The sequence below is a fragment of the Melanostigma gelatinosum genome (genome assembly GCF_949748355.1).
Source record: "Melanostigma gelatinosum genome assembly, chromosome: 16".
NCBI lineage: Eukaryota > Metazoa > Chordata > Actinopteri > Perciformes > Zoarcidae > Melanostigma > Melanostigma gelatinosum.
This window is the reverse complement of record NC_136649.1, coordinates 6,499,619-6,526,845: the sequence shown is the minus strand read 5'-3', so window position 1 is coordinate 6,526,845 and position 27,227 is coordinate 6,499,619. Positions and strand designations below refer to the sequence as shown.

Here is a 27,227-nt window from a genome sequence, read left to right as displayed (position 1 = left end):
CAGAGGATCATTTATTAATAAAGTCTGTGACATCTCTTCGGTGCTTCTACGGAGAGCCGATTGAAAGACTTTGCAACCTGAATACTTGTATAGATTTATGTTGGCTCAGGCCAAATAATACTTATAAGTGTAAAGTTATTATTACCGTTATGATTCACAGATACACTGTAATATTAGTGACTCACTGCAGCTCCATAGTAGCAGTCCCAGTGTAATAACTTTGTAACATACATATTATAATTCTGTCAGCAGCTGTCGGTCTCTCCGGTCACAGTCTCACTGAGTCTCACTGAGTCTCACTCGGTTGCTATTTGCACTAAATACTGAGTTTACAAGCTTTTGGTTTACACAGTTAAACTCCTAGTTAAATGTTCTGTGTAATTCATTTCTTCCTCCATGCTTGATAAAACAGATTTAGTATTTTTTACACTGTTTGTAGCTGTTGCCATAACTACTCAAGTCAGATGATCATACACCTTGATGTTATCATACACGCCAGATTTAGCGAGAAAGTCACCAAGTTGGCAACACTGCTACCGGCTAAATATGTCTCCAAAGTACACGCCCAACATGTCAAACTAAAGATCTGATTGGTTTAACACTATGGCAATCAACAATATCGTCCCCATTCACTTAAAGTGCAAAGGGATTCACTTGTGAGTCTGCAGGCCTCGGGCCTCTGTTCTTACCTAGAGACACAGAGGTGAGATCTGATTGGATAAAAGCTCTGCTTAAAACAAGCTGCACTGGAAGCAGAGCAACTGAGGAAGACAGTAGCTGTGCAATGAGAAAGTAAGATAATGGGAAAAATATTTATAATACATGTAGTGTATTTATGAAAAATTATTAAATTGTAAAATAGCTATAATTTTGTGATTCTGTCTAGGCCAGCAGAGAAGGCCTTGCAGGCCCTGACGGCCCGCCACTGATGCACAGTATGAGGAGATTGTTGCTCTGTTCTGCAGTTCTTTAACGTTATCTTACAGCTGATGACAATGACATCAGCTGCTCCACAGCTGACCACGAGTTTCGGTGGTTCAGCCCTCTCCTCTGCACATGAGGTGCAGGCAGCCAGATCAAATATTAAGCAAAAATTGATTTGAGGTTTTAGTTGGTTTATATCTTTTACAGTGTAAATGTGCTTATAGTTATGGCTCCACTAGTACACGCACAGATAACACTGCTGGTTTGACTGTTTATCATAAAGAGAATATATAAGTGCAACTCATCAATGCAAAACAACATTGTGCAGTGAAGACTTTTTTTTTTGCATAAATTGCAATGAATACAGTCTGTAGTAAGCTTAATATATCACATTACTGTGTAATATTACTCGTCAAGAGTAATTGACAGGAAAACAATAAACATAAATTACAACAAGAATTATTTTCAAAACCATGAAAAGTGATAAACAAGAGGAGAAACAGCGACACCGGGTGGCCAAAGTAAACAGGTGCATGGAGTGGAGTGACTGAACAGAGACAGCAAGGATTAAACATTATTTACCAAAGGAAAACACAAGCCTGCGTAAGGCAATATACACATCTGCTCCTGAACATGCAGAAAAACAGACTTTACACAAGGAAATAGGTTCGTTCCACATGAACTGCTTCTCGCCTGGAAAGTAGAGGAGAGCAGGCGGTAGCAGCAGGGGGCGGGGACAAAACACAGCTGTCAAGTCAGACAGTTTTCAGCCGCCTTCAAAGAATAAACAGGAAGTCACAGAAACAGTTACTTCCTGTTAGATCCGATCTGTAGGCTACTTGTAGTTTACAGACCTCGTTGAGATTTATTCCCTATTTGTCATTTGTCATTTTAAGCTGTATATAAATGAGGAGGCGTGGCCTAAAGGCTAGAGGGAGGGTTTAAGACAGCTGGGCCGAAGAGACACCTTATGAAGCAGGGATAATAATAATAATTACCATGCACTATAGATGGAATTTCAGGAACAGACACCATTGCTGAGTTATGGCGACAGCATTATAGCACCTTATTTAACTGCATCAAAAGTGATTTGTACAGCGTGGACAGTTCTGAGAGTAATGAGTCAATGGCAATTACATCATATGAGGTGCACCAAGCTATAAACTGTCTGAAGGCAAAGCAAGTGGCTGAGACCATATTACTGCTGAACACCTTCAATATGCTAGTCCGAGGTTAGCTCCTCTCCTCGCTATTTGTTTTACTGGCTTCATGATTCACGGCTTGTTACCAGACTCAATGCTGTCTGTTCTCTTAGTGCCAGTCATCAAAAACAAAGCTGGTAAAGTATGTAGCCTAGAGAATTACAGGCCCATTGCTTTGGCCAGCGTCCTGTCAAAAGTCATGGAAAGAATTCTGCTGTACAGAATACAGGACTTCATCACTTCCACAGATAACCAGTTCAGCTTCAAAGCCAAACATAGCACTGACTTGTGTATATATGCCTTAAAGGAAATTGTAAACAAATACAGAGGTCAAAACTCATCAGTTCTTATGTGTTTTATTGATGCCTCCAAAGCTTTTGATCGTGTTAATCATCCTAAATTATTTTTTAAACTGAGCCAAAGAGGTGTCCCCACATACATAGTGAGAATTCTGGCTTACTGGTATGCGCACCAGACTATGCAAGTAAAATGGGGTAAAAGTGTGTCAGCCCCATTTGGGGTTAGCAATGGTGTCAGACAAGGGGGAATTTTGTCCCCAATTCTGTTTAATCTGTATATTGATGATCTGTCCAAGCAACTGAAAGCCTGTACTACTGGGTGCATGATTGGAAATACTCTGGTTAATCACATCATGTATGCAGATGATCTGGTGATCTTTAGTCCTTCTAGCGCTGGTCTTCAGCAGCTCCTCACTATATGTACTGTGTATGGTGTGGAACATGACATCAAATACAATGCCAGTAAGAGTGCTATCCTGATCTGTAGAACTAAAGAGGACAAATGTCTAAACTTCCCTGACTTCAAATTGTCTGACAATAATCTTGGTGTCTGTAGTGAAGTAAAATATCTTGGTCATTTTTTAACAGAACACATGACTGACGATAACGACATTTCCAGGCAATGTCATATGATGTATGCACAAGCAAACAGTCTCTCACGCAAGTTTGGTCTGTGTACAGATGGAGTGAAGATGTCTCTGTTCAGAGCATATTGTACTCCACTCTACACTGCACACTTGTGGTCAAACTACAAAAAAAAGAGTTTACAGAGACTTCAAGTAGCGTACAATGACACAAAGACACAAAGGAATAACAACGACACAACAAAGACACAACATAGGAACAACAAAGACACAACAAAGACAACAAAGGAACAACAAAGACACAACAAAGACACAACAAAGGAACATCAAAGACACAAAGACACAACAAAGACACAATAAAGGAACATGAAAGACACAACAAATACACAACAAAGGTTACAACAAAGACACAACAAAGACACAACAAACGAACAACAAAGGAACAACAAAGACACAACAAAGACAACAAAGGAACAACAAAGACACAACAAAGGAACATCAACATCAACGTCTAGACCAACATCAATTGCTGGAACCGGCCTACAGAGCAAGGGTAAAGGTTACCAAACCGGTTTCAAAACAGGTACGGGTGTGGCCAGAGGACAGTACTGCTGCACTTCAGGACTGCTTTGGTACTACAGACTGGGACATGTTCAAGCAGGCAGCCACCTACAACCATCACATTAACATTCAAGAATACACAGAGACAGTCACAGGTTACATCACCAAGTGCATTGATGATGTAACTACCACCAGAGCCATCACCATCCGAGCCAACCAGAAGCCATGGCTGACAGGGGAGGTCCGCACACTGCTCAAGGCTCGCGACACCGCCTTCAGAGCTGGAGACCCAGCTGGGCTGGGAGCAGCCAGGGCTGACCTGTGCCGTGGCATCAGGAAAGCTAAACGACTGTACACCAGGAAAATCACAGGACATTTCAAAGACAGCAGGGACTCACGGAGCCTGTGGCAGGGCATTAGGACCATAACGGACTACAAACTACCGCCACAGACCTGTGACAGTCACACCTCCCTGCTTAACAACCTCAATGGCTTCTTTGCACGCTTCGAAGCACAGAACAACACACCTGCGCAGAAAACCACCCCCCCCACCGACGACCAGGCTCTGTGCCTGTCCCCAGCCAGTGTGAGGAGCACACTGCTGAGGATTAATACCCGCAAGGCTGCGGGACCTGACAACATTCCTGGTCGTGTGCTGAGGGACTGCGCAGAGGAGCTCACGGATGTCCTCACCGACATCTTTAACACCTCCCTGAGCCAGGCTGTTGTTCCCACGTGCTTCAAGGAAACCACCATCATTCCTGTGCCGAAGAAGTCATCTCCAGCCTGCTTCAACGACTACCGCCCCGTCGCATTGACTTCTACCATCATGAAGTGTTTCGAAAGGCTGGTCATGAAGCAGATCAAATCCACCCTTCCTCCCTCCCTGGACCCGTTTCAGTTTGCTTACCGAACTAAACGGTCCACAGAGGATGCAATCTCCTCCGCTCTACACCCAGCCCTCACACACCTGGACACTAAGAACTCCTACGTCAGAATGCTGTTCATAGATTTCAGCTCAGCATTCAATACAATCATCCCCCAGCAGCTTGTGTGTAAACTTACAGACCTGGGCCTCAGCCCCTCTCTCTGCAACTGGTTGTTGGACTTCCTCACAGAGAGACCACAAGCTGTTCGGGTCAACAACGACACTTCGAACACACTAACACTGAGTACGGGGGCCCCCCAAGGTTGTGTGCTCAGCCCCCTTCTCTTCACCCTGCTGACCCATGACTGTAAACCCAACTACAGCTCCAACCACATCGTGAAGTTCGCTGACGACACTACCGTGGTAGGTCTCATCAGCCACAACGATGAGACTAACTACAGGAAGGAAGTGAACCAGCTGGTCCGTTGGTGCCAAAATAACAATCTCTTCCTCAATGTGGGGAAAACAAAGGAGATTGTTGTTGACTTCAGGAGAACCCACTCCCAACCCCCCCTCCCTCTGACCATCAATGGTGCTGCTGTGGAGCAGGTGAGCAGCACCAAATTCCTGGGTGTGACAATCACAGATGACCTCACCTGGAACAGCAACACCACTGCACTGGCAAAGAAGGCCCAGCTACGCCTGTACTTCATCAGGAAGCTCAAACGAGCAGGAGCCCCCCCCCCCATCATGCTCTCATTCTACCGAGGCGCCACTGAGAGCATCCTCAGCAGCTGCATCACGCTGTGGTTCGGAAGCTGCACCGCCTCCAACCGCAAGAGCCTGCAGCGCATTGTGAACTCTGCCCAGAGGATCATCGGAGTCTCACTCCCTACACTACAGGACATTTACAACACCCGCCTCACCCGCAAAGCACTCGGCATTGCGGGTGACCCCACCCACCCCTCCAACTGCCTCTTCAGCCTCCTGCCTTCAGGGAGAAGGTTCCGTAGTCTCCGTTCGAGCTCTACCCGGCTGAGGAACAGCTTCTTCCACCAGGCGGTCAGGATGCTGAACTCTCTCCCTCCCTCTCTCCTCTCGCTCCCCCTCTCTCCCCCCCTGCCATCTCTCCCCTGACCTCTCTACCCTCCCCCTCACCCACCTTTCCCCACTGCCTCAAATGGAACATACCAGGACATCTACTCCCCCTCACACCCCTTCCCTCATCCAGCACCAGTCACTTTTTCTATTTATTTATTTTAAATTTTTTATTCTCTGCTGCTACGAACAAATACCCCCCTCACACACCCTTCCCTCATCCAGCACCAGTCACTTTTTATTCTCTGCTGCTACTTGTTAATCCTTTATCTAGGCCCTTATGTTCTTAACTTTATTCTATTTTTTTCTATTATATGTTATATGTTCATGTCTATATTACACTGTGGGACTGCGAGAAACGGCATTTCGAATTTTCTGTATGCATAACACATGTGGAAACTTTGACAATAAAGTGAACTTTGAACTTTGAACTTGAACTTGATCAAAGACACAACAAAGGAACAACAAAGGAACAACAAAGACACAACAAAGGAACAACAAAGACACAACAAAGACAACAAAGACAACAAAGGAACAACAAAGACACAACAAAGGAACATCAAAGACACAACAAAGACACAACAAAGGAACAACAAAGACACAACAAAGGAACAACAAAGGAACATCAAAGACACAACAAAGACACAACAAAGGAACAACAAAGACACAACAAAGACACAACAAAGGAACAACAAAGACACAACAAAGACAACAAAGGAACAACAACGACACAACAAAGACACAACAAAGGAACAACAAAGGAACATCAAAGACACAAAGGAACAACAAATATCACTACTGCTGGAATTCTTTTAAGCTACAGAAACCGTTCGAATATCAAAATGTTCAGCTCTTTCAGGAGCGGGGTGATATAACTTCATATTTGTAATCTTTCAACTTTTTGAATTATTCAGCTTTTTGCAATTTCTTTTAAATTGGATATCTATTTTCAGCAATGTTTTTGAGATTCATTTCAGCTTTCAGCATTCCAATGCATTTTCAGCAGGAAATGCATTTTCTAGTTCTTTATAAACTTCACTCAGGAATATTTCATTTATTGACATTTTACATTTGTTTCCACCAAGATATTAATTACTTTATATGGTGACTTGCTGTTGTAAACATTGCTGTTGCTGCTCTAGGAAAACAATATTTAGTTATATCTTAATTCTAAATAAATCATAATCCTGTTCTGAATTTTTTAAATTGTATTTATATATCTATGTTTAAAAAAACAATCATTTAGTCATGAAGAAGAAGAGAGTGTTGAAGGCCACTGTAGTTCTCAGACATTCAGTTGTATATTTTGTGGTAATCTGCAACCTCACCACTAGATGCCACTTAATCTTACACACTGCTCCTTTAACCAAACTTTTCCAAGACACAACACAATCTTTGTAGGGAAATGTTCCAATCGTTATCGTCATCAACTAATAATCAATATTATTACCAATAGACAGTAACATATGGTGCAATTATTGTAGGTTACTAATTGATACGAATACAAACTCATTGATACAGCAGAAGGATCTTATGCTGGATCATTTCTTAGGATGTGTTACTCCTGTCCTGTGCCTGACTAAACTATATGCTGTAGTAGTAGTAGTAGTAGTAGTAGTAGTAGTAGTAGTAGTAGTAGGAGTAGTAGTAGTAGGAGTAGTAGTAGTAGTAGTAGTAGTAGGAGTAGTAGTAGTAGTAGTAGTAGGAGTAGTAGTAGTAGTAGTAGTAGTAGGAGTAGTAGTAGTAGTAGTAGTAGGAGTAGTAGTAGTAGGAGTAGTAGTAGTAGTAGTAGTATAACCTCCCTCCGTTGCGTCATCCGGGGCGGAGGTGGGTTGCTCCTTTAAAGCCAATACTACAAGCTGGACTGCAAGCGGAGGAACCAATGACTCGTGTCTCCTCAGCAGAGAGAGGACATGGTTTACTCTGGAAGCTGCGCTAGACTACTGAGACATGTCTCAGCTCGGCGCATTAACGCTCAACTTACTGGATCGTTGTATCCTACACGTGCATGAAATGAACACATGCTACCAACGTCAGAAAGCGAATATCAGGGATTATTACAATTAGTGGAACAACTCGACGCGGAGCGGCAGCGCTGAGGAAGTGTGCACAGACAAACGTTCACGTGTGCCACTTTCATTAGTGTTTCTCCTCCGTGCTCACTGTTATTGAACGATCCCTCCTCTTGCATCTGTGGATACAGACGGAGGGACTCTGCTCCTCGATCAGCACGGCGTCATGGTAAAGATGCGCCGCGGGGAAGCGTCCCATCTGTGGCTGCTGATCCTCACCGCGGTGTCGGTGTCAGTCCGCGGACTTCCCACGCACTTAAAGCGGACTTCAGCCAGAGACAGAAATACCACCGCGTCTGTTACTGAGGTACTATTCTACTGTACTGCATGCTGCCCGGACTCAAGGCTGCAGGCCGTTGAGATACAATGCATGTTTAAAGTTCCCTCAAGCGAGTGGGGATATTTATATTGGACTGTATTTTAATGTCTGCCTGTACTTTAAAGTGATGAGAAAGTATTCCTGCAAATCGAGATTTAATATGGACACATTGCGTTTCAGTTTTTCAATCTTTGATGTTGAATATATTAGAACTACACTCAATTTAACATTGAGCCTTATAAATTATAAATTATTTTCCTTGTACTTGTTTTTTTTGTCAATTATATGTAGACTTACTATCTTTTAAAACAATAAAGGAGTGCAGACAAGAATATGTCCTGTAAACAGGTCCTTGGAATTGGAATTCAAGTCTTTCAAGTCAGACTTACTCACTTCCACTTACTTTACTTACTTACCCAATTAAAGACAATGATTATGCTGTAACATCTGTATATTTTATCTTCAGTTAGATCATTGATAGCCGACACAATGTGTTGAAAGTTTGCCTCAGAGCTTCACTACGTTTAGAAAGGCTGCAGCAGCCGCCACATTTGTTGTTGTCTATAGTATTTGTCCATTATTTTGAAGGAAAAAAAATAAGAAAAGATTCTGTTTTCAATTACCAAAGACATCCAAAAGATGCATTCTCCCATAGTGTCCTATGGTGTTCAGGCATCAGCTGTTGCTGTAGTTTAAGTGTAATCATTGAATAATAAAAACACCTGATGTCTAAAAGTTAGAAACAAAAACAAGATGCTTTAGGGTTGTAGAACATTCTATCAGCCACAGTGAACTTCTTGGAACTTTACTATGTTGGTTGACTGCAGCTCGAACTCCTAAACACAACTCCAAATAGATGCTGGTGTCGTCTGGATGAGTACACACACAACAGATTGCTTTAATGTTTGATGATTACTGTATCAACCTCACCACGCCGTGTCATTTATAGCTTGTGGAGTTCTGTCCCCATTTTTCCAAAAAATGTACAATACAGCTTTAACTGATGAATATCATGAAGTTTATTAGTGTACACCTGCCTCACATGAACGTCAGTAATGTTCATAAAAAGTACTTCCTGATGTTAGATCCAAAAACAAATACATTTGGCTTACTAGCTTTAGAAAGCTCCAGCTAACTCAAGGCCGGAAGCGTTTCGCTGACCACCAACCGGCCTGACTTCAGCTCCTGATTTATCATATTGAATAAATAGCAATGCTTTATCTCTTTTTCCCCCTTTCCATAATTGAGATGGCATAGTGTCACATCACTTCCTGTGCATACTCGTCTTCTGTCGGTGAGGGAGTGGGAAGTTAGGTCTGCTCAGATGCTCTCAGGTTAATTATACATTTGACTTGTCAAGATGCTTTAACAGCAGATAAAGCTCCATACTTCCATTTGCTCTAATGTGCACTGCTGTTACTCTGCTACAACACATGCCCTGAGCTGAACACATTTTGCATTTCTTGCAGTGGCAGCCTGCATGCAGTCAGGTGAAGTAACCTTTTGCTCAGACAGAGACTCTCAGTCAAGTCTTATGAATGGACACATGACTGGCTAGGTTTGGACTCTTGGCAGAGAGCATGGCTTCACACAGTGAAGAGGTGAAAGAACGCTTGTGAGTAGCCGGTTTAATCCTAAAATCAAGCGAGTTAGCTAATAAAGAACTGAGAAAGGGATGTCACCTCCGACCCTGTTGGTCGGTTACATATAGCAGAGAGAAGATGACTGGTGCCTTTTAATGAATAATCTACACAAAGTACTGACCTAATTAAACCTCATTACATCCAAAACATTACATTACAAAATTCTGAATCTGACTACAATTTTCGGAGTAATTTCGCTCAAAAATCTTTCTGTCTGTCATACTTTAGCAGCTTTTCAGCAGCTTATCTGTGTACACGAACAGAAACAGAGAGAGCAAGGTGTCTGTGTGTGTACGATCTGAGATACAGAGGGCAGCCAGCTCCAGCCCCACCTCTCTGGTAGAGTAGCCAAAAACTCTACTCAAGTAAAAGTACAGTTACTTTGCAAAAAAAAAAGAAAGACTTCAGTAGAAGTAAAAGTAGTCATCAAAATAACTACTTGAAGAGTGTTCAAGTGTTATAGTACAAAAGTATTTACTGAACAACTAGTTTGAAGCACCGTGTGCTCTTTAGGTCGTGCACCCACCAGGGTCACAGATCTTTTCCTGGCTCCACTGTTCTCTGGTCTCACAGCTCCACTCATTCTGGCCTCTGTGTTTGTATTAAAATGAGCAGTTGGGTTCATGTTGCTCACAGGGAGCCATGACGCCGGACTTTGTCTGGGCATCCAATATAAACTTGTGATTTTAGACGCAAATAGCCCCTTGACTCAACCAAACTCGGGACAATGAATGTGAACAGCTAGTTATTGAGTGTGGTTTGCAGGCTGCACATTCATCAAACAATCACAGGGGACATGAAGGTGCTGCTGCTGCTTTAATAATAATTCTGGATGGATAGTTATCCGTCTCCACTCCCTCCAAAGAAGGCTTGCTGAAGTTGATGCCACATTTTGTGGAGGGCGTGAAATTCTTGAGCCAGTTCAAGTTTAACTTCTGTTTATTGTGGGATGGACAGCTCTCGAATGTCCTGCACCCAAGATGACGTCAAGATGAAACCGTATATCATAATCTATGCTTCAGAATATGTGCTTTGCGTGATGATCCGGTGGAAGTGCTGGATTCTTCGCCTCTGTGGGGTTTCCAGTGACGGAACATAAGCTGGTGTTTTCACTGCACAAATGTGTGTGCAGCTAAAGAGAGCCCACACACACACACACACACACACACACACACACACACACACACACACACACACACACACACACACACACACACACACACACACACACACACACACATTCTATATGCAACACATATACAATCTTTAACATATTAATATGTTATACAGAAACAATGAACTTAGAGTTTCCTGAAATTGACCAGATGTTAGCAACTGGATCATTTCTGATCATCTCTGCTGCTCTTTCCTGTCTCTCTTCAGCTGTTCTATCCAGTTAAGGGCAGGAAGCCCAAACATTATTAAAAAAAACAACAATAAAAAAAAAAGAAACTTGTCAGTGCTCTTTGGTGGACGAACTATCTGTGTGTTCCCATACGACCACACTATTTATTATGCCAGACAAAAATGTAGTATGTCCCAAAACATAGCATGTCAAAAGTACCAGGATGTTCGACTACATCTGGTTGTATTTTGCTGTATACAAGCCAGCAGGCTTTTCTGGCTATTCTGACCCACAATCCGTTTTGTGCAGCGGATATATGAGCAAGAGGGCCAAAGTCTCTGTCAAAGTATTACGTCCTAATTGAAAACATTCTGCATGCAACAGCACATACTGTGCAAGGGCATCTACAGTATGTGCTCAACGTAAAAAAGTAAAAAAGTAAAAAAGAAGACACTGTGGTTATTGGCCGACATAACACAGATACGATATATCTGCAATGCTCTTATGTCAGCCGATGCAGTGTTGTAGCTCTAGCTTGCATTTAGTGTTTCTCACTCAGGCCCAACAAACATGTTGAATGCATTTTCAAACCTTTAATATATTTCATGCAGTCCTTTTCTTATTCTCTTCTATCGGCACATTACGACCTTAAAAATGCAACTTATGGCAACTGCGAAGTTGTCGGTTGCTTGGAATTATGACACCCACCATGCCCATGTGTGTCCAGCCTGGTTAAGAGTGTAACATTGGTTTGAAAAGTGGTTGCCTCCAGGTTCTCCCCCCAGAGAAACATTTGATCTATATCTATGGATAAATATAAGAAGTCACACATTGTCAATCGTCTTTTCAAGTTCTTTTTAATTACGAGGGGGGATAATATGTTCTCACCTTTAAAAAAAAAAAAATATATATATATATATATATATAAATAAAACATTGTTTCGCTGCCTTCTCATTATCTTTTGATTTAATGACTTACTATCTCCGCCAGTGGAATAATGCGATCGCGCCCATGTGTCTGTCCATGTTTCACACTTTAAATTGCATGTTTTATACTGCCACTGGCTGCCTGCTGACTCCTCACACACTACTCTAAACCGGCCCCTGGCCGGATAAGGGCCACTGGTAATAACACAGCTGAGTGCATCTCCAACCCCCAGGCGCTACGCTGCACCCAGAGACACAGAGAGGCGGAAACAGCTTGCTTACTTTTACTGTTTTGGACGATGTGTTGGGCTAACAACTGATGGAACTACCAGAACACCCTCTGCTGAGTACCTTTCGGTCGCTACTTTGCGGTCACAGACACAGTGGTGGAAAACTTTCAGAGATCCATTCATCAAACATTGATGGTAAAGACCATTTCTTTCTTATCCTCCTCAATCTCTCCCTCCAAACAAGCAGTGTTACAACTCTCGTTCAAAAGGGTCAGCGTGAGTCCACTTGAGTTCTAACTACCCTGGTGTACGCTAGTGTCACATCAGCTCGGCAGAGTTTGCCATCAAAGGAATGTAAAAAAAAAAGAGCACATACCAGAGCACATGCTGGTGGACCAAACAATACAAGGAAATGGTCATTAAGACATTGATCGACAGCTTCACTAACTTTTGAAAATTCTTCATTTTCTTTCTATTTCATCGAATGTGTTATATGGTAGACAGCATGATCACTGTCATTTTCCCCTCTCAGGTGACAGCAGAGCCTATTCATGGCAACGGTCATCGGACTCTCCAGGAGCTCCAGCAGGAGAACCTGCTGCAGATTCTGCCCTCCAGCTCGTATCTCCCCAGGTCCAGACACCGCTGGTCCCAGCACCAAGGTGTCCTCCCTCCACCTGAACCGGAGGAGCTCTTCATCCTGGACCTGAGGAACTTCCCAGAGCTGGGCAATGCAGACATGGGCTCACAGAACCCCAACATCCAGGTAGGCAATATGCATGTGGAAGAACGTCTACATGTTGTGGACGAAGTGTACCATTGGATGCAGGTTTAGGTCGCTTTTCTCAGAGCATGAATGGTTCATATCAAGTGCAGGTGTTCCAGATTAAACCGGTGATCAAAGGAGGTGGGTGAGTCCTCTTCCATCACTTTCTCTCCAGTTTGTGTTCTCAACAGCGTGTATCTCCCTCTCGCTCCATACATCCCATACAGCTGGTTTGAGTCAGGATCCGTTTCAAGTTACCATATGCAGGACCTTTAACAGTGGGGCGCTCCAACTTGTCCATGAACTTCAGACACAGGGTTTAGGGGAAAAGTGAAAATATAAAACATATGAGAGCCAAATCTAAAAGGTCAAAAGGTAATTTGTAAGCGTGACTGTGAAGCCAAATCCTAGTGGAGTCGTTTTTTAAAGGGAAAAAGCGTTAAGATGTGTGGAGTTGATTTACAGAAATGGTGATTTGACTCCGGAATTCACTGCTTGGTCAACATGGTGAGATGCACATCACATTCTGAATTTAGCAGAGACAGAATACAGCCCGTTTTACCCCACATCAAGTACAATACATGTACTAAGAGCCAGTTAATGCAGAACTTCATGATTCCAAGTTTATTTCAAATTATAATGAAACACTATATTGTGAAGTGTTGTGTGCACAAGTGCACAAAACTAACACACTAATATATCAACACTGAAGTGTATCATACGTGAAACAACAATGCATGCGATAAGAACTACTCAAGAGAAATCTACAAATGAACTACATTTATAGGATGAGGATGTTTTTTGGGGATTTCTGTATGGCACACAAGGGCAAGGATGTTCAGCATCATTTTGGAATCTCTGTCCTCGGGTGCTGCTTTGTCTTTCTAAACAGCTGCTGTTGGAAATGTAGGCAACCTGGGTTTTGTCTGGACGTGTGTATGCACATGTGTATGACTGCGAGAGAGAAACAGAGATAATCAGGAGTGAACATGTTATCAGTTCATCTTTCCATCCAACTATATCTTTAATTTCTCTCAGTCCCCTCCCCCACTGCACAATAACTCTCTTTCATAAAAGGAGAGAAGACTTTTAATCCGATCTGTAAATAAACAGTCTTCTCCCGAAGCAGTGACGTCACTGCCCTCATCGTGTCTGAGAGCTTGTACCAACGTGTAAGGTTGTTAAATATAACATACATCTTTGTAGAAGAGTTTTTTTACATGCCACTTCATTGATACATTTAGAAATTTAGACATTAAATTAATATATAGATCCGTTGGCTACCTTAGTTGCAGCAATATGTGATATATACATTTCAAATTACATCTATGAGGTGATAGATTAACGTAGCTGCAACAATCAGGGCTGTGCTTTTAGGTAGTAGTAAAAGATGATTTCATGCATCTATACACAAACAGTCTCTCGTGTGTGTTGTAATCAGAGCTTCTCTTTGCTTTGTTGACATAGCAGGCCGGCTGCATGGCTTTCAGTGCATGTTAGTGCATGTTAGTGCATGTGTGCGTGCCCCATTGGTTAGCTCACGGACGCCCCTCTGTGCCGCTCTCATACAGCATGTACAGGTGATAAGGCCGCCCCGACCCACGGCTTCGTCATAGAAGTGTAGCCCCCACCCTCCAGTTCCCCCTCAGGTGAACACTGTTAGCTCTGTCATCACTGTTGACGTTGTTAGCACTGTTAGCACCATAAGCTTAATGTTGAGAGCTGTGCGGAGGCAATAGATAAATTACAACTTTCATCTAGTTATAATGAGTTCTCTGTCAATCGCTGCATGTATTAACTGTATACTGTTCTAAGTATTTTGTGTTTCCTTCAGGTGACCATCGAGGTGGTAGATAACACACAGACTGAGACGGAGGTGGAGATGGACCTGGTCAAGGAGGGTCAGCGTAATGACTGGTCCGTGTCATCCTCAGAATGGGCTAATAGCCACAAGAAGCTGTTCTGGCCACTCTTCTGGGAATATCCAGAACAGTTGGAGAACGGGCTGGAAAGAGACAGTTTGGAAGCACAATCGGAGGACTACAACTACGACCCAGAGGACCCCTCTGTCAGTGGAGTGGGGGCAGACTGGGGCAGTAAATGGAACAAAGATTGGGACGCAAAGGACGACTATGGTAAAGACGCTCTCTCACACGAAAACCGTACAGCTTTGATTCACACAATATGAGGCTGGATAAAGTGAATTATATTGAAAGAAGCTGTTTTGAAGGCTGGTGGTTCAGCAGCTGATTCTTCTGCATCTCTTTCCAGCAGGCAGCAGGTGAACAGGTTGTGTCTGGTGGGTTTTGTCTTTTAATATCCCTTCAGCTCTTCTCAGGCTCCTCTTCTCACCGATATCACTGATGCTCAGTAGATTGGGCCAACGATGTTGTGGCTGGTTTTAATCACCCGCTGTAGAGGCTCCTGTCCTGTACCGTACACATCCCAGACCAGTTTGTAATCTTTGCAGTCAGGATACTTTCTATTGCTGCTCTGTAAAAGTTGACAAAAACCTGGCATGGGAATTTTGCCTTCCTAAGTTTCGTGAAGAAATAGAGCCGTTTATGAGCTTTCTTCACCAGGATGGAGATGTGTGAGGACCACGTCAGGTTGTTTGTGATGCTGATTTCAGGAACTTAAAGCTGCTGACTGGCTCCACCTTATCTCCATCGATGAAGACAGGGAAGTGTGTCTTCCCCTCCTTTTTTCTAAAATCAACAATCAGCTCCTTGGTTTTACTGACGTGGAGCAGTAGGTTGATCTCTGAGCTCCACTCTGAAGATTGATGATGTCCTCTCTCTATGAAGTCTCATTGTCGTTTGTAATCCGGCCGATGACGGTAATGTCATCTGCTAACTTCACAACAGAGTTCTCTTTATGTTTGAGGTAGCGGTCGTGGATGTACAGTGTGAACAGGAGGGGGCTGAGCACGCAGCCCTGGGGGACTCCAGTGTTCAACACTAGCGTGGAGGAGGTTTGGCTGCTAATCCGAACTGCCTGGGGTCTGTATGTGTGGAGGTCTAATCACCAGTGACAGAATTAGCTACTCAAGTCTAGAGGGCTAAGTTTACAATCAGTTTAATGGGTGAAATTGTGCTGAAGGCCGAGCTGAAATCACCAAACAACATTCTGATGTAGGTGTTGTTATTTTCCAGATGAGTGATGGGTGAGAGGAGAGCAGTGGAGACAGCATCATCTGTGGATCTGTTGGCTCTGTATACAAACTGGTGAAGGTCCAGGCTGGCGGGGATGTTGTTTCTGATGCTGGAGAACCAGTTTGTCAAAGCACTTCATCAGAAAGGGGGTGAGTGCCACAGGGCGATAGTCACTCAAACTGGACGCTGCAGACTTTTTAGGTACAGGGACGATGGTGTCTGTCTTGAAGCAGGTGGGAACGCTCTCCTGTGACGGTGATATGGGGAAAATATTAGATCATATATCTGATAGCTGGTTGGTACATGTTCTTAGTACACGACCAGCGATGTTATCAGGCCCAGCAGCTTTACTCATATTCACTCTCATCAGGGTTTTCCTCACATCCTCTGCGGATACTGACAGTGGGCGGTCCTCTGGAGGCGGGGCAGACTTCACAGCTGACTCTTTGTTGAGGAGATCAAAGCGAGCATAAAAGTTCTTCAACTCATCTGGCAACATGGCCTCCCACATGATGTTCCTGCTTTTATAGGCTGTGACATTTTGGATCAATTTTACTGTTGAAATTTGGGGTGAAGGGAGGATTCTTGGCATTGGTAGGACCGGTGGAGCATTGCCCCAGCAATACACCCACCAGGTGTAAGGTAGATGCGATGCGTGGTTTAGTCATGGTGAAACAAGTGGTATTCACAGAAATGCAGTCTGGTTCATGGGAAAAACCATCAGGGGCATACTCTACCGTTAGAGTCATTAGAGCAAGGTAGGCAACCTGGGGGCCAAACAGCTATAGATTTACCTGAAAGATAAATATTAGTGGTTACATTGCAGATTCACATTTGATTAACAAAGTATAACGCTCAAACATAATGCATTATTATTCATTGAACTATCAAGCATCAAACCACCAAACTTTGCAGCGAAAGCTTACCTACCCCCGTCGATACCATGACATCTTGAATGATCCTCTAATATATGGATGGGGGGATTATAGCCAGTGGATGTTGAACAGGGAGTGAAGTCACTGTTGATATTTCACTGCCCTGCAGACTGTGCACCTCCAGGTGACTGAGGTTACAACTGTCTGACTTGCATATTGCAGCCTGATGACACACACACACACACACACACACACACACACACACACACACACACACACACACACACACACACACAGTCATGTTCTCACCCTCTCACTTTCTTTTCCCTCTCATACAAAAACGCCAGCTGGCCGTACTTCCTGCATGATCATTGGTGTGCTTATGACTTTCCCCAAAAAGTATGCAGTCTTAATTTGTTCACAGTGCATCATCACCTTCTGTGTGGGAACAGGTCTGAAAGGAATAGTTCCAGATCTTTGAGGCTGATGTTGGGCTCTATAAATATAATTGATTTGAAAGGTTTTCTGCAGACCATAGATCAGGTTAGAGCAGGTAGCAAAGCTTTGTATGACTGACTGATTTCAGAAGGATTCCTTTGACTCTTTTCTCCTTCCTACAGGGCACTGATACATTGCATTTTCTTATTGGCATATAATCTGATGATGTACTTTTAAGTGTCATATTGCAGAAAGGAACTAAATGAAGGAAAGGGGAAGTAGGCCAATGCATTCAGCTTCTGCATTAAGATCCAGTCGTTCCTAAAATGTTGGCTCTGAACTCTTTCTCCCATTTTGAAGAGTTGTTAACATACAGACGTTATCACTCACGCTGCAAGAAGACATTCATATGGGCTGCTCACCCCCCTCCACCGTCCCCCTCAGTCTTTTGAAGTTCTCCCCCGCTCTCTTCCCTCCTGCAAGCCCTGTTTAAATACAGAGGAGCACGTCTCAGAGGTCCCACGCTGTCGTTACCCTGCTCTTTTCAGCCGCTACTTAATTACATAACACACATACACCAGCTGGGCGAGGAATTCACTACTTAACTTCAAAGGCCGCTCTTAATATATTACTCCATAGTTTTGCCCCCCCCCCCCCCCCCCTCTAATCTGTGTGTTCTTCATCCATCTTCTCGCTCTGTGTTTCCAGAGTACGAGGAGGAGTGGAGTGACTGGGAACCCTGCAGCATCACCTGTGGCCACGGCACCCAGAAACGCACCCGCTCCTGTGGCTACGCATGTACGGCCACGGAGTCACGCACGTGTGAGCTGGACAACTGTGCAGGTAAGCAGTTGAAACTCTGTCTGACTTGTATAGCTGCTATTAGCCACTTTTTTATGATGGTATTTAATAGCAAAAGTAGCATAAAAATGTTTTAAACTTAGTCATCAATCACCTGAAAATCAGCTCTCTAATATTTGCAGATATAAGGAGATGGGATAAACTACATTTTCAAAGCTACCAAGCTCATCTCACAGCAGACAAGCAGGTCTCTAATTTCTTAATTTGGGAATGATCATCTGCCTTTATAGGTATGATCAGCGTGGCAGGCCCAAGACGCCACTTTGTGAGGAGCATACAGTCAATGAAGACGACTGCTATCTAGTAACCATTGATGTAAACAATGCATCATCTGGACCAAAGTTGTCGCTAACCCTAACCCTAACCCCTTTACTCTAATCAGGCTTTCTTCTTGAGCAGTTGTCGCATTTGTACACCAATGGCCTAAACTGTACACACACACACACACGCTGCTACATATAACAACTACAGTCTGATCGATCAGTGCTCGGCTGTGTTATCATTTGTAGCTGTCCACACGTCTATTTGCGTTTTCGCATTGGCTTTATTTGTAATTGCGTTTTGGGATCCGGCAGGAGCGTCTTTGGATGAAATAAAATGAAAACTAAATTATTTACATTAATACAATTACTAATATCAATACCATTATTAACAATTATTATTATTAAAGTTGGCGGAGTAGGGGGGGGGAGTTATCCGCTTCTCCTTTGGGATCCAAAACAGTCTATTTTTCGACCAGCAAATGTAGAACTATTCCTAGGGTTTCTTGAAAACATCGACATTGTTTGTGCCCCCTTACATACGAGACGAATCACGTGGGATGGCGTGGAGCTGAAGGTAGCGCTGATGTTTGTAGTCTCAGTTACGTCATGGCCGTATCACAGGGACCCCCATGGTGCTTATGGCCCCCGTCTAATGAGACCCCAGTGTTGGGTTTGGACCCAAATCTCACACACACAGAGATGAGATTTAACTTCTGGTGGGGTTTGGTGTGGTTCAACTCAAATCAGGCTGTTGAACTGCTAGGTCGGCCCAATTCCTTTGTTTCAACGGCATGGTGAAGTCCCAACACGTGAAAAGTGTTGCGTGAACACACCGTAAGGACTTTGCTACTTGTATAATATTTTTAAAACAGACCAGATCAAATATAATCAAATACTTGGTCTGCACTCGGTCTTGCAGTTCCACAGAAGATAAAATCCTGTAACAATCCTACAACAGACACTTAACTATTGCGTAGTAACACAGATATTGAAGTGTTAAAAGTCTTTTTTATTCCTGTTTTGTTCATTAATGTGTATGTAAAATGCCATCAGTTTGTTTCTTCAGGATATAATTTAAGCACCTTAAGACAAGTCATTTACCCTCTGTCCTGTAGACACTGCAACGCCAGTGACTGACCTAATACCCATCCAGACGACCAACAGCACAGAATCCCTGGACACAAGTACGTATGAAACGCCATGTTTTCAATGGGTAGTGGCCTGTACATGAAACATTATCTTCCATTCAGTGGTAACACACAATCAATCACACTGGGAGTGCCTGGTTTTGAGATTTAGAAATCTCCCTTCCTAGCATGTTGAGAGCTGCTCTTCTGCGTCTGTCTGGCCCTACCTCCCAGAAATGTTTTAATTGCTTTTTACTTTCCATTTTATTGCTCTCCTGCTGCGGAGCCTTGGCCAGAGAACACTATAGTTCGTTTCACTCTGCAAACATAAAGGAAACAGCAGGACAGGAGAACACAATCCAGCGTCTGACATGTTGCCTCTCAACCCTACATTTACTATAGGAAGAAACTCTTAATTCCACCATGGCCAAACATCTTTTTATTATTTTTCTTAGTCATTTCATTACACATCTATCTGTAACATTTAAATAAACTTGTTTTGAACAAATAGTCCAAGAAACTATAAAGCTGCAGGAATAAACTCAGAAACTACACGAGCAACTGAAAGTTATTTTGTACATTCCTGTATTTCCACTGCATCATGAGAACCATGAAGATTAAGCAAATTAGAGTTCCTGAGAGGATCCCTAAAGCCCTGGAAAAGTTCCTGAACGGGAAATGGGTTATTAGTTTACTTTGTTTTTGCCATTCCCTTCCCGTCAGTTTGCATTTATTTGAATTAGTTTTAGCTTTGTATCATTTTAAACTGAAATGCTGTGTGATGCGATTTGCATTGCATAATTGGCTGCACGAATATGGTCCCTTATCAATACAAATCTTTAGTGATTGCGTAACTAACGCTTAGTTCAAATTACTCAGCTTCAGCCCAGATTTTCCACTTGCCGATTTAGGGATTCATCTTAGTGAAATGATGAAATAATGAGTGTGACTCCCTCTCGCCGGCCAATCGTGTAGTGTGCCAATCACAAAAACGTGTGAGCAGAACAGCAATCTGAAGACTTTGAAAGTTGTGTAGTGTGAACTAGAGGTTGACCGGTGGTCTTAATGATATGATAATAATAAATGCATAATAATAATTATAAATACGATATAATAAAGAGGAGATGAGTGGATAAGTGATTTATCAGCCAAGACCCTCTCCCAAGGGAAATATCTGAAATAAAGCTGGAAGCTGTGTCGGAGGTACTGGTGGGATGCCGGCCGACGCGGCCGCAAATGTCTGTGACCATCGGACAAGGCGCCCCGACTTAAATGTTTTTTCCCGGCGTGGATAAATTGTGTATTGGAAATATTCCACCATTTCCTGTATCCACAACATGCATTATGTTGCTTTGTATCATGTGTAGACCACTGCTACGCCTTTCCATCGAACGTAAAGCTTTTGATAACTTTTATTCACAAAGGTCTTTAGATTGTACTGACCAAATTTGAAGTGGATCTGGAGGCCGTTGTCCATTCTGGGCTGCTGTAGAAACATGGCCGACTCTGTGAAGAGGAGCCGCTTCCTATGTCCATAGAAATGCCTTTTTCGAAAACATAACAGTTCTTAGTCTCAGGTCATTATACACTGATTAAAACAGTTAAGAATATTATTTTCCATTTTTGCCAATAAATTAAGCTAATTGCATTCACAACTAACTGAAGAATGTTTAGACTTTGTGTGAAAAATTCAAACTTTTTCAAATCCCCCCCCAACCTAGACGTAGACAGCTGTGAGAAGTGGCTAAGCTGCAAGAATGACTTCCTCCAGAAGTACCTGCACCAAGTGCTCACAGAGCTTCCCAGCTGCCCATGCTCCTACCCTTCTGAGGCCGTTTACAGTTCCGTCAACATCCAGGACGGAAAACATCGCAAGACCTTTCGCTGGATGGACGCTAGCGGACCCAAAGAACGCCTGGATATCTACAAACCTTCAGCCAGATTCTGCATCCGCTCAATGCTGTCGTATGACAGCACAACATTGGCAGCGCAGCACTGCTGCTACGACGATCAGATGAGACTGATAACGCGAGGAAAAGGAGCAGGAGCACCAAATCTGATCAGTACAGAGTTCTCACCAGAGCTGCATTACAAGGTGGATGTACTGCCCTGGATCCTTTGTAAGGGGGACTGGAGTCGGTTTCATTCAGTACGGCCGCCCAATAATGGGCTGGATTGTTCAGATAATCCCCCTGAAGAAATGTTTCAGCTGGAACTTAAAGAGGCCAGGGAGTACTGACAGTGTGGGGCTCTGGAGTCACAACAAGAAGGAACGACAACAAATCCCCATTTCTTTGGTTTGTTCTCTCCATCTGGCACAAGCACAGGAAAAACTGAACTGCAATGTTGATACAGTGTTTCTTTAGTCCTGTTGCCGTGCATGAATTCCTGACAGCCGAAAGACTTCCTTTCAAATGATATGAAAATATGAATGAAAGACATGGACAACCAATACTGGTGACGCTTTGTATCCTTTCACTTTGTTCACAGCAACAAAAATGAAATAACACCGTCGTTGGAACCATTGGAAGGACAATGAAAATCAGTGCCGATGTTCTACTAGAACCTTTGCCAGCCAATCCCTGCTCCTGTATGTTATTATGGCAGTGGCATGTGTGTGTACAGTATTTGTGAGAGTGTGTACAGAGGATACGCTTATTTATTGGCCCCTAACCTATTTTAATCAGATCTAGTGTCAGTCTAGCTGGTAAGCAGCAAATAAAGTCAAATGGACTTTTGGACTATAAATGCTTTACTTTTTAATCTTTACTAAAAATCTGACAGAATTATTGTCCGAGCATGTCTGGGGTTTTCTTCCAGTCCACATCTTCCATGAAATGCAGGAACGATTCTGGTGTACGTAGCCCCATCTGAATTGACATCCAAGTTGTAAATGGTATCATTTCCTTTGGTAAAAATATTTAACATTCCTTCAGCATTAATGCGCAAGCGGAGGGCATTTGAATTTAACTACACTAAAAAGTCAAATTGGATTCTGTTCACATACCATTTGCAAATAATTTTTAAGTTTACCATCCACACTTGACATGCCCAAACACATAAAAGGTGTTCACCCCACTGAACACCGTCTGTGGGAGGGAAGCCAGTGAGGGATCACATCCATGTTTCTACAACTTCTACCGTTCAGGTACCTGCGTGGAGCAGGGTGGGATGTGTTACACCCTCTTGTCACTAACACAACTGTGCCTGTTGTCCGATGACTGCATGAGAAAATAGAGTCATGTCTACACTGGAACTTCCAGATTCTGTTCCCAAAGTAATAAAATGAAATTCAAAAGGACATTTGAAATAATGCAAATTATTAATAATCCAGCCATATTACATAACTATACTCAACAATGGTAAATGTACTTGTATAGTACCTTTCTAGTCTTCCGACCATTCAAAGCTTTAACACTACATGTCATTCAACCATTCATACACTGGGTATGAATGGGTACATAGACTAATGGCAGGACGACCATGCAAGGTGCCACCTGCCAATCAGGACAAACTAACTTTTACCATAGGCATAGCCTTCTAGAGCAACTTGGGGTTAAGTGTCTTGCCCAAGGACACATCGACAGAGTGGAGGAGCCGGGGACAGTGTGTGTAGACAAAAAGAAAGAGCAAATATTGCTCATTTCTTTTTTAGTAGCCAATAAAAAATGAAGCAAGTTCATCAGTCGCAACAACTATTCCAGACATTAGCTGTAACAAATTGAAACTCATGTGCATGTATTCCCACTACTTCAAGCTGGGATAGGTAATGTATTTCACAAATCTTTTTTGTAATTCTCTTTACATCCCTGTTACGACCGGTGAACCACAGGGAGAAACAGGACTCAAATGAACGACCAAAAGCACAGGTTAAGATAAAGCACACTTTGCTTGTAGGCAGAGGTTCAGAACAGGCAAACAAATCGGGCAAAAACGTAGTCGACCAAAAGCAGGCAGAGATCAGCAAAACTGGGAACATAATACGAGGAGAATCACTGGAACACGTGACACAGAGGACTAAGACAAACTGGCACAGAGACAGGGGAACACAGGGTTTAAATACACGGGGGATGTGTAGGTGATTAGACACAGGTGGGATCAATCACAGTGGCGGGAAAACATACAAAGGCAGGAAGTGAAGTTATCTGAAATAAGAGGAGAGGTAAGTAACACAAAATAAAACAGGAAATACTGAAATTGCAAAAATAAAGAAATTTAACTAGGGTACAGGACAAGACATGACAATCCCAACAGCAATTAACAGATCAAATGCCATGACAAAAGAAAAGAAGAGAATCCGGTATCTCTGGCTGTCACAAGACTATTATGAAGCCCGTCCAATCATTTAATTTGGCTCAAATGTAATGATTGGACGCGCTACTTGCCTGCCTGACCCAGCTGCCTGCCTGAGCCTATTCTGCATTGTATCCTGCCACAAGCTGCTAGCTTGACTGCTGTGAGTACTAACTTCGCCATGGTTGTTGTTGATAGAGGCCGTGGTTAGACTTGTATCTTTTAAAGTGATTTTTGTCATCCGATCATGCCAGTGACGAGTTCACTGTCAACTATGTACACTCTAAGATTGGATGTTGATCACATTCAAATTCGATCAGCCAGAGCAAAAGCCGAGGTGGTCTGGCTTGTATTGAGTTTCCGTCTCAGTGAGGTGTGGACAGCATGTGGGCAATAACCAGACAATTTATCAATCATAGGTCTCACATCATCTCCCCAACACGTGAGTTCCTCTCCAGAGGGGAGCAAAGGAACCCAGTGAGCATTTTCTGATGAAAAGACATTGAACAAACGACTATGATCACTTCAAGAAATGAAAGTTTGTTAGACAGTATCACACTGTACATTGTGTGTGTATAGTGCTGTATGCCAACCAACAGTGATTTGATCCTCTATTTGATTGCACATCACTTTGATGTAGTCACTTCCTCCCAATCCTGTATGTCGACCCACTCGCTTTCTGTAGTGTAATTTAGGTGTGAAATGGCCTTAAAACTCAATTTTATAATGTTAGACTACAGCAACAGCCCATGAAGCCAATCGCCAAAATCACACACATTTTTATGTTTACTGTTGGTCCACGCTGCAGTTCACTACAAGTTAACATGCTAACGCTAGCAGCCTATCCCGCATCGTGAGCAGGATAACATGATGCTAATGGTGCTCATTTTTTGAAAATGAGCACCAGAGTTGGCAACACTGGGCTGGGTTTTTCCGTTAGATACTCAGGTAGATACTCAGAGATACTCAAAACATCTGTATAATTAAAACCAAAGGATTTACGCAGGTTATATGTGGGACCATTTTACATACCTCTTCATCAGAGTCCTGTCATTGTGACTATTTTTACTTTTGCAGCCATGCTGTAATTGGGCTGTTTAAGTACCTCAGATAAGATACTATGGTGCATTTTGGTGTGATGACAACAGGTAAATGAAGAATACCTTTGTTCGTTAATATGGAATATGTAAACAGATATCCTCCTTATTGTTTTTACACTTTTTGTCAATAGCTAACAAGCATTGGTCAACACTGAAGACACTTTTTCAAAGCGCCTTATCCAGTCTGCATTACCAACATGCATCTCAGCCAAACAGTTGATCTCAGCTCCAAAACTCACACTTCATACATGTCTCAAAATGAGCTTATTCGACCATAACACTGGCATTCAGAAAAAAACATTGTCACTCATAACACACTGACTTCAACAAACACTAACAGGAGGGAGCATCACATAAATCACTTTTATCTTTGAAGTTGAATGACTTTTCACATAAATCAGTATTTCATTATAGAAGAGGAATAACACATTTTCACTTTATTAACTGTATATGTAACAAGAATTAATCACAAATGCAGCAATTTGCTTCAAGATACTTTATTTTTCATAGCATATAGTTATTTACTTGTGCAAAAAAAAAAGAAGATTTGCAACAAAAAACTAAATCCTGAAATTCCAAATCTTTTAAAGAGAGACCAGGGTTTACAACAAGGTCAACAATTGTGGCCCTTATCTCATCAGAGACATCCGCTCTTGGTCTTCCTTTGTCCTCCACACATTCTCCCTCTCCCTGCCCCTCTTCTTTCCCCTCCAACCTGTCTTCTCCCTCCATGTTTTCATACTAAATCAATCTTAAGTCGACATCTGGGTCGGCTTTCAGCTGACATCGCAATCAGCTGTGGAATGATTATTGTTACATTTTATTCTAAATATCCTTTTAAAATATAGATTTGTAATATATTTTAAACAGTTACTGCAGAAATGTATGAAATGTGCCATCATTCAGTTTTGAACATGTTTTGTTTGCTGTTAGTTAGCATTTGAAAGAATGTGCTGCAAATATAGTGTTTGGAGGTGGTGGAGTATGAAAAGAGTTCATGGATTTTGGAAAATGTGGTCATTGAATGCATTTTGGAAATAATGAGTGAGCATGCCTGAGGAGGCAGATGTATGAGAAATAAACTACGGGTTTAGGCATGCGAGAGCAGAGTCTTCCTGACTGGACTTATGCTAGAGCTTCATTTCTCATTATGCCATTCTTTCTGAATTAGTCGGTTTGAAAAATAATAGCGCCAGTGCAGCCAGATTTAATGCACAAGTGTAGACCAGCTCCTTTAGAAACTATTATCCACACATCTCCAGTGTGGGACCCAGTGTGCCCGCGGAGCAAGGTAACCCGATAAGGTGACATTGTTGATTTGAACTCATCCTCTTCCCCTTTGGTATTAGTGCTTGTTTGGGCTCAGTTGTTCCGTTGAAGATGTTGAAATATTTTCCTTTTCCCTTTGTCGTTGCATTCCATCATACGCAAACCTCGAGTGTTCTTTGACGCTTGGAGAGAAGTTCTGAAAGACTCGGGTGAGTGTGAAAGGGAAGGTGAGAAGTGAGACAGTGTTGATGGAGGAAAATCAGAGAGAGAGAGAGAGAGAGAGAGAGAGAGAGAGAGAGAGAGAGAGAGAGAGAGAGAGAGAGAGAGAGCGAGAGAGAGAGAGAGAGAGAGAGAGAGAGAGAGAGCCTTGGAAGTAACAGAAATGTTTAGTTGACAAAAATAAATGCAATTTTCCTTTAGTTTTCACTGTTTTAGGTTTGACTTGACAGTAAATAGAATACTAAATGAAATAGAAGAAGGGAAGAAGAATGTGTGAGGAGGAGTTGATAGATAGAGCCTGACAACCACGCCTCCTCTTGGAGTATATGTGTGTACGGGGTAGTCGACCCTGGAGGGGAAACAGGGACTCTCTGTAAACATGCCAGGCTTTTTAAGTCTCCTCCTCCTTCCCTCCTGCTGTTCGGAGGACTGTTGCTCAACCATGTTGGGTGAAGACACTGACAGCATGTTGTTCTAAGAACAGGGCGCAGGAATTCCCTCTTGGCTGTCTTTGATGATCACACGTTACATTAAATGCAAAGGAAAGAAAAACAAACACAAAAACAACATGGCAAAATGTGACTCACACATACATTGTCACATATACAGTACGTGAGTATTGATTACTTTCTGTTACCTTTGATGGCCTCAATACCAAATATGTAAAATATGCCTGTTAGTGATTAGCAAGCTAAGTTGGAGAAGAAGAGGTATTCTTACTCTGCCGTTACCTGAAGTAGCACGAAGATAAATAGCAACAGAGACAATGTGTAGGCAGAGTTTAGAGTG

General features: G+C 42.7%; 1 protein-coding gene across 1 annotated transcript; it reads left to right on the top strand.

Annotated features, from left to right (window-relative positions):
- The first annotated feature begins 7,444 nt into the window (after window positions 1-7,444).
- On the top strand, window positions 7,445-22,852 carry ism2a (isthmin 2a). The gene is made up of 6 exons (XM_079286332.1): window positions 7,445-7,915; window positions 12,605-12,838; window positions 14,673-14,973; window positions 18,015-18,149; window positions 19,546-19,614; window positions 21,279-22,852. The coding sequence occupies exons 1-6, from the start codon at window positions 7,775-7,777 to the stop codon at window positions 21,794-21,796; spliced, it is 1,398 nt and encodes a 465-aa protein (XP_079142458.1). The 5' UTR covers window positions 7,445-7,774; the 3' UTR covers window positions 21,797-22,852.
- Window positions 22,853-27,227: the final 4,375 nt, after the last annotated feature.